The sequence below is a fragment of the Aplysia californica genome, unplaced genomic scaffold (genome assembly GCF_000002075.1).
Source record: "Aplysia californica isolate F4 #8 unplaced genomic scaffold, AplCal3.0 scaffold00224, whole genome shotgun sequence".
NCBI classification, from domain to species: domain Eukaryota; kingdom Metazoa; phylum Mollusca; class Gastropoda; order Aplysiida; family Aplysiidae; genus Aplysia; species Aplysia californica.
The window spans coordinates 119,696-128,341 of NW_004797494.1; the positions used below are offsets into that span (position 1 = coordinate 119,696).

At 41.3% G+C, this 8,646-nt stretch overlaps 1 protein-coding gene across 3 annotated transcripts in view; it reads right to left on the minus strand.

Moving 5' to 3' along the window:
- Positions 1-2,505: 2,505 nt before the first annotated feature.
- Positions 2,506-8,646, minus strand: part of LOC101846214 (succinate dehydrogenase assembly factor 3, mitochondrial) — a 15,999-nt gene continuing 9,858 nt past the window's right edge. For all 3 annotated transcript variants that reach the window (XM_005099739.3, XM_035970128.1, XM_035970129.1), the window contains exons 2-3: positions 8,293-8,480; positions 2,506-2,995 (exon numbers count right to left, since the gene is read on the minus strand). In XM_005099739.3, coding sequence (XP_005099796.1) covers positions 2,822-2,995; positions 8,293-8,472 — 354 coding nt within the window. In that variant the 5' untranslated portion in view covers positions 8,473-8,480 and the 3' untranslated portion in view covers positions 2,506-2,821. The remainder of the gene's footprint in view (positions 2,996-8,292; positions 8,481-8,646) is intronic.

The window sequence follows — 8,646 nt, forward strand, 5'->3', positions numbered from 1 at the left end:
TGCTATTTCTGCTGAAGAGATAGATACGTCGTTCTGCCTTTGATACAAGAACAAGGACATGGGCGACACCACAGGAACAAACCGATAGCACCAAAAATCGTTTAGGGCACCGATATTGTTCTTCTGGAAACACAAGACAGTTTAACAACAATAATAACACACACAAGACTACAAACACACAAAAACCCACATGTAAACCAATGATTCAGAACACATAAACTGATGACTCAGAACACATAAACTGATGATCCAGAACACATAAACCAATGACTCAGAACACATAAACTGATGACTCAGAACACAAACTGATGACTCAGAACACAAACTGATGATTCAGAACTTTATTCTTGTCCACAGAGCATTTTTTTAAAGGAAGTGTCTACATACTCCCCGATTGGGGTCTACGTAGTCATGGTGTCTAGGAGGACCCCAAAAATGTTGGACTGTGATTGACTCCCTGAGCAAGCGGTAGTTTACATTGGTTACAATGCAAGGCTGCTAGGCCTACTTACTGATCATCTCGGGTAGTGATTGGATTTATCTTGTGTTACTATAATTAATTTATTTTAGCCGAGAGAGAGAAAGAGAGAGAGAGAGAGAGAAACGTATCTAGATCTAGATTCTAGATTTTGTTGTGCACCCAGCCAAGAGTGTGCAGTTCGGTCTAGATTTAGATTCTAAATCGAGATCTAGATCTAGACCTAGAAATCTAGATCTAGATCTAGATTCTAGATCTAGATCTTGATCTAGATTCTAGATCTAGATCGAGATTTAGATCTAGAAATCTAGATCTAGATCTAGATTCACTCCCACAATGGCCGTCATGTAAACAAATGGGACCGCAATTGTACAGGAGTGCCAAAACCGTGCACCGAAAAAGAAGCCGTCTGAAACTAGTAGACTCCAGGCCTACAGAGGCAAGTAGGCCTACTGTTGATAATTATGATAGTGGACCTGTGAATCAAGTTGCATGATGATAGGCCTAGTGTGTCTCCGCCAATTCACAGGCAAGTAGTCGAGAGTCGCTCTTCGGTCATTCGCCCACCAGGCCACCACTAGATTTAGATCATCTACTTTCCGAACTGCACACTCTTGGCTGGGCGCACAACAAAATCTAGATCTAGATTCTAGATACGTTTATTCATTAAATACTCTCTCTCTCTGGGCTAAAATAAATAAATTATAGTAACACTAGATCGACACACCGCCCGAGATGATCAGTAGCCTTGCATTGTAACCAATGTAAACTACCGCTCGCTCAGCGAGCCAATCACAATCCAACTTTTTTGGGGTCCACCTAGACACCATGACTACGTAGACCCCAATCGGGGAGTACGTAGACACTTCCTTTTTTTTTTATTATAGAAGAGGGTTTTACGGCGCTGCATAAGGTCATATGAGCGCCAAGGGATGGGTGTCAACAGAGAAGTCCTTACAGGGAATCAGACTTACTCTACTCACCTCTCTAGCTTCAACAGCACAAAGTCTGCTTCGACTATCAAGGCACCCCGGAAATAGCGGGTCACAAGAGTGTGACAAACATACAAAGGAAGAAGAGGAAAAACGACGATAGTAAGGATTTGGAAAGAAAAAGAAGCTGTTCCCTGTTGCAGATCAAGCACAGTTATGAGCATGACATGAATCAGCCCATTTACAATTCTACTGTGCATAAGAACGAGAAATGTCCCCCCTTTGGGAATGGCCTAAAGACACTTCAGTCAATGAGTCAGTGGCACTGCCCTGGGAGTTCCATACAGCACGCCCTGATCTTGCCGCGACAAAAAACAAACATTTCTCACTCATCACAACTCATCAAAGACTCTCTTCCACTTTCTAGGGGGGGGGGGGTAATTATCATTGTTTTTATCCTAGGGAGCACTCTCAGAAGACTGGCTTCAGTAAAACTCGGTAATAATAATAATAATAAATAACATTTGTATAGCGCAAATCCCCGCTCAACAGCAAGCTCTATGCACTTCACAATAATAATAATAAATAACATTTGTATAGCGCAAATCCCCGCTCAACAGCAAGCTCTATGCACTTCACAATCTATACTATTACCCCAGCAGACCTGAGAGCATTCTGAAACAACCTCAACTTCCTGGGAAGAATACAGTGCAAGCAGCCATTTATAGCCGCTAAACAACTAACACACTGATAAGATCTTTCACTGTTTATGGCCGGGTACCCATTCCCACCTGGGTGAAGTGAGGAAAATTTGTGTAAACTGCCTTTCCCAAGGACACAACGATATATTATATCTCCTTTTCATCTCTCTCTTTCTTTCTATGTATAGATCTATATATTATATTTACTCTTCCTCTCTCCCTCTACGTAAATTATTATATTTTCACTTCCTCTTTCTCTCTATACCTGTCACTCTCATGCCATGTATCTCTTTCCTCTTCCTCTCCTGGTATCTCTCTCTCCTCAACCTCTCTCTTTCTATCAGTCCCCTCCCTCCCCCCTCTCACTTTCTCGCTGTCACTCTCTCTCTTTCTCTTGCATACTCAAACGTTTTCCAAAAATAAAATTTTTAAGACATTTGGGAGTCTCCAGATGAATTACTTCCCTTTAGTCCACACACTATTTGAGTTATCTCTCCAAAACCGAAGTATATATATATATATATATATATAAATATATAAATACGAGCAAACCAAAGACAGTCCGGCAGCCCCACAGAGTTCAGTTTCAACAAATTTCACTGTCGGTCATTTCTGACCAAGAAGTTCGCGTGTGAAAAGGTCAATACACTAGACAAGGGGAATCTTCCACAAGCCGTGGTCAGAATCTCGCATTCTCGCCCAAGCGGAGGTCAGCTGTTGGAGGCGTCGCCGCGGCCCGTCTGTGTGGTCTCCACGAACAACTCGTGCAGCTGCCCCATCTGCTCGGGCCGCAAGTTGTCCAACATCTGGGGCGAGAGGTCGTTGCCAACCAACTGCTTGTGTCGGCGCTGGCCCAGCTGTTTGGCTAAAGTCACATAGTACTTCTGTGGGGGGGGGGGGGGGGAGCGGAGGGTAGGGAGGGGCAGGAGGATGTGGGAGAGGGGGGGGGGGGGAGAGAAAAAATCATTTTTTAATTGGGTGACCTTATTTAGGCCACATATGGCCTAAATAAGCTAAACCCCCCTCCCTTACCTTATTTAGGCCTCACCTGTGGCCTAAATAAGCTAAACCCCCCTCCCTTACCTTATTTAGGCCACACTTTTATACAAAGTCACAGAATTATTCCTTTTGTGCTTATTGAGGTGCAGTGCAGGGTGATTTTACCTGCAAGGATAATTGGACAAAATGGGCAACATCTTTATTGCTAATGGTCATATTTAGACAAATCCTATATCATTGTCTTTTTTTTCTTAACTGCTCATGGTTATTAAAGAGTAAGCCAACTAGGCAGTAATTTCCGATTCCTAATACTAATATTATGGGCATTCTTAAAATTTTTAAACTTGTTTTTACCGCTTTTCTCAACGTAAAACGGATTCCGTAAAAAATCAAAACAACAATGACCGTATCTTTCTTTTTCAAAGTATTGTGCATATATATGTGTGAAACTATATATTCTATGCTTTCATGTACATGAAAAAAGCTAATAAAGGCAAGCAAAATGTTCTTCAGAGACATAGATCTAGTAGTAGGCCCACTGAATTTTTTTATAAACCGGGAAAGATGACCAGAAAATAACAAAATTATTTTATGATCTTCACTTGCACTTGCAATTTTTTGGACAAATTATAATCTACCTCATTGTCTTTTTTTCCCCGCATTTTTCTTCACTATTCATGACAACTGGCATGTATTGTTTTCAGTTATTATCAAACTACAGGGTCTATCTAGCCAAAAGGATAGGTGGACCCCGGGGTCTACCTAACAAAATGCTAGGTTTTAAGATGTGAACCCCGGAGTCAGCGTAGTGAAATAAGTAGTAGATCAAGGTTTAACTAAGGATCGGTGGACCCCGCGGTCAACATAGTGAAATAAGTAGATCTCAGTTTATTTTATAGTAGGGCTGGCGGAGCCCGTGGTCAACGTAGCGAAATTATAAGTAGATATAGGTTTAATTAAGGATTGGTGGACCACGGGGTCAACGTAGTGAAATCAGTAGATCTAGGTTTAATTAAGGATTGGTGGACCCTGGGGTCAATGTAGTGAAATAAGTACAGGTAGATCTAGGTTTAATTTTAAGGATTGGTGGACCCTGGAGTCAACATATTGAAATAAGTAGGTTTAAGGTGGACCCCAGGGTCTACCTAACGAAATACTAGTTAGGTTTTTAGAATAGGAGGAACCTGCGGTCACCGTAGTAAAATAAGTAGGTTTAATCAAGGTGTCCCGGGGGTCCACCAATCCTTAATTAAACTTTCTTATTCCTCTACGGCTATGGTGACTTCGGGGTCCACCAATCCTTTTAAAATTAACCTTACTTATTTCACTACGCTGACCCCGAGGCCCATCAATCTTTAAAGAAACATACTTATTTCACTACGGTGACCCCGGGGTCCACCTGTCCTAAAACCTAGTATTTCGCTAGGTAGACCCCGGGGTCCACCTTAAACCTGCTTATTTATCACTACGTTGACCCCGGGGTCCACCAATCCTTACTTAAACCAAACCTTATTTCACTATGGTGACTCCGGGGTTCACATCCTAAAACCTAGTATTTCGCTCTGCAGACCCCAGAGTCCACCTATCCTCTACAGGACTAAACTATTATCAATTTGCAATTTTCATTGATTAGCATATTTTAAAAAAAATATTGAATCAGAGACTCGCTGTCTAAAAAGTCCACTGATAATGCTATTCTTTTCAAAGAAAATGGCACAATTTGATTTTATGACATGTTAACATAAAATGATTATATAGATCTCTCTCTCTCTCTCTCTCTCTCTCTCTCTCTCTCTCTCTCTCTCTCTCTCTCTCTATATATATATATATATATGTGTGTGTGTGCTTGTGTGTGTGTATTTTATTATGTATACTAAAAGACTGAGCAGAGGCTTACAATGTAAATTCTGTGCTCTACAAGTAGAGAAAATATTAAGTTTGCGCAAAACAGATTTTAGAAAAAAAAGTTGGATCTAATTATTCTAATACAAGTAAAAGTGATTGTTATGCTGAGATTTGTTATTATTGACTCTGGAAATACAGTTACTTGCTGAATCTAAAAGTAACTAGAACTGTGCAATTCGTTTTATTTCAATTCCAAAGCCCAAAGGCATAGCAATAATAAGTTAGATCTAGATCTAGCAGTTGTAGGCTCTCTGGCTGCTTCTAGCATAGGCCTGCTACTACTGATTCTAGACAGGGAATCTAGATCTTGCTATCGCCTGCACTATTAAAGTCAAATATATGGTAAAATAAAAACAAAACTGAATTTTTTTCAGTCAGTACATCCCAAATGCCATAGCCGCACGTATTAATAGTTGAATAATGCCATACCGCAGCAACACGTTATCACAGTGTGCAGGGGAGAGCGAGGTGCCCGGTCGATTCGGTGGTTCGGCTTTTGTAGATCTATGCATTTTTTACGGAAAGCCCTATTACCTAACCCTCTTACTAGATCTATTAGTGTTGTGAAAACTTCAACCTCTACAGCTCAGGCGTCAAAAGATGCTGGAAAATAATAATACGTCCTGAAGTTTCATAATTTATTTTTATACAGAATAACACAGTACACAGCCAGTAGTTTTTATTTCATCGAGTTATAAAAATGGCCTTCGTATAAAAATTGCCTTGTTTTCAGAAGCAAATTTTAATAGTTCTAGTTCTACCGAATCGATTTTCACGCGAATTCAACCATTTTGAAGATCTTTCTTTTCCTTTTAAAAAGATGTAGATCTAGGCCTGTCGGATGTGGCAGTGCGAATAACAATGAGTTGTTTAGATCTAGACCCATCAAAACACGAGGCTTCGTGGCCGATCACAAAAGTCTACAGGGCTTATCGAGGCCGATTCGCCCTGAGCACGTTCACTAAACTGCCTACTAGATAGAATCTACTACCAAATATTCTCCACACGATCTTTGCTACTACTACTACTACTAGGCCTACTAGCCTACATGTACTACTACGAGACAGTACGAGAGAGTGTAACTCAGGCAAAGATAGTGTAACTTTGACTCAGCCACGTAGTGTACACTCTTTTTATACCCCAAATTTAACCCGGAAGTCCATTCGGAGGATTTGACCTTTTCACTTGACCAAAGTGTGCCAAAGTGGTAGCCTAGCTTTTGCCCCTCCATGAAGGAAAAATCTGGCCCTCATTCAAACCATTGGGATTGAGCAAAAGTTTGCGTATTGTGCTTTGTTCTTTACAATATTCATTTTGGTTATGATTTATAAGTTGTACACTGAGACAAAACCGTACTAAATGAGAAAGGTGCACCATTATGAAAGTGGAACGAACTCAGTTGCCTGAAAAGGGTAGTTTGAGCATGTGTGGCCTAAATAAGCTAAACCCCCCTCCCTTACCTTATTTAGGCCACAGTCCACTGTGGCCTAAATAAGCTAAACCCCCCTCCCTTACCTTATTTAGGCCATATGTGGCCTAAATAAGCACTCCCTTTTTAATTAGGTGTTTTTTACGCCCCTATTGATATAATTTTAGATAAATTAGGAGGTGGGATTCTGAGGCGAGCCCGTGACGAGACGGATACAGTACCCCAGCAGGAACACCGAGATACTCAATAACATTTTCTCCCCATTCAGGGAATTAAACTCAGCTGTCCTGCGTGCCAGCCATAGACCACCCTTTAGTGATCACTTCATTCATTACAAGACCAGCCAATTCAGAGCCATGGTAGTTTTATACAGTGGGTGTCGCATTCAAAGAGAAGTCGGCTCCCATGAGGCAATCCTTAATCCCCGATTTTTTTCCCTCTATATCTCTTTGTAAATGTACGTCAGCTCCAACAAGGTTGCAAACAGACCGAAGTCGCTTTCAACTAGGTCGCGATAACCAAATAAAAGCAATTAGCGGCCCCCAAAACGAATAACGTTTCTCCTTTCTCTCCATCTCATGCGAAGCACAAGGCCCATCCTCGATTCCAAACACATTGTATTGCTAGATCTAGTGTGCCTCCTAATATGGACCCCAAAGCCAAGAGGATGGGCAAGGGCTAGCCTACGGTGGGGATGGGAGGGGGTGGGCGGGAACGCAATGCAGGCTGTGTGAAACTGGATGAACTCTGGATGGGATACCTTCATTTTTTTCAACTTTCTTTTCTTCCCCTGATCAGAAAATCTAAGCTCCCGGCTTTACTGTATGTAGTTCTAAGCCTAGATGTGAGAGGGTATGTTTCCACACAAAAAGTGTTCCGGAAAAAAAATATTTTAAAAGTCAGAAATGATGGTCAGAACACAGTTCAAACTCGCGCACACTAATGCTGTTAGAGATTTTCGCCATCAGGGGGAACAACTGTTTCAATTACTGGTATTGGAACATCGTGTAATATAATAACTTGTCTCCTTTCTTTTCTTTAGTCTTAGTCACGTTCAACGAGAGGTCGGATTCAACGAGGACAACAAGCCGGTCCTGGCAACCTCGTTGAATGCGACACCCACTGTATATAATACAAGAGCTTTTACTATAAAATTACTCTATAGCGTATGATATTACAGGTATATAGCATATTTAATTTAAGGTACTTTGACATTATAACGGAAAGGAAAGGATTTTAACTTTTAAAAAGTTAAGTATGGTTTAAAAATCAATCATTGATCATGTCTTATCATCTATAAAAAAGGACCGGACACTTTTGAGTATCAGAATTCAGAACTCTCCAGACAGAGATGGCAAAGGACGAACTACTACATGTAATGTATTCCAGTTCCTGCTCTTGGGAAAACTTTTACGAAAAAGTTTAAAGAACTTTGAACTTTGAAGTAATCATTTTTTCAACCCACAGTTCTTCCTTACTGTGGGGAAGACTTCAGATGCCTGCAACAGAGTACTTTGGCATAAATTTTCTACTGATTTGTCTTGGCGAAATGTCTTTTATTGAATCCCAAAATATCTTCATACCAATGTCACTGCTATAAGAGGACAAAAAAGATAACCAGTACTTAAGGTTTGTGGATTTGACAGTTGTCGGCCTCATACAAAGCTTACATCACTAGACTGACCATAACCCTCTTAGACTGACCGTCAGATAAACAGAAACTACGTACAGTGGAAGAGAAAAAAACAAAAGAGTTTGAGTTGGTGGCGCCCTCTCACCATCGGCTCAAACGGAGCAAGCTTTGAACTCGGAGCCACCAAACCATGGTCCGCCACGAGTCGTACTCACCGTCCACTCCTGCATGAACACTTCCGTTTCCTCCGGCTTGGCTTCTTTATGGAGACGGAACTCTTCTTTGACGTACTGATCGCCCAACGCCTTCATCTGTACGGGGAGGCCGCGGTGCAGTTTCAGCAGAGCCTTGTAGAGGGCTCTCACACGGGCCGTGTGCGTGATGTTACTGGCCATTCAGCAGGCTGCAGTAAGATTTAGGGAAAAGATACGACCTTAGAGCATGCATCAGAATAACATTGAGTATGTATCTCTAGCTTAAGATTATTATTGTTTATATTACTGCTCATTTATATAATGCATGTGATTGTAAGCCTGTGAGTGTGTGAGTGTGTGTGTGTGTGTGTGTGT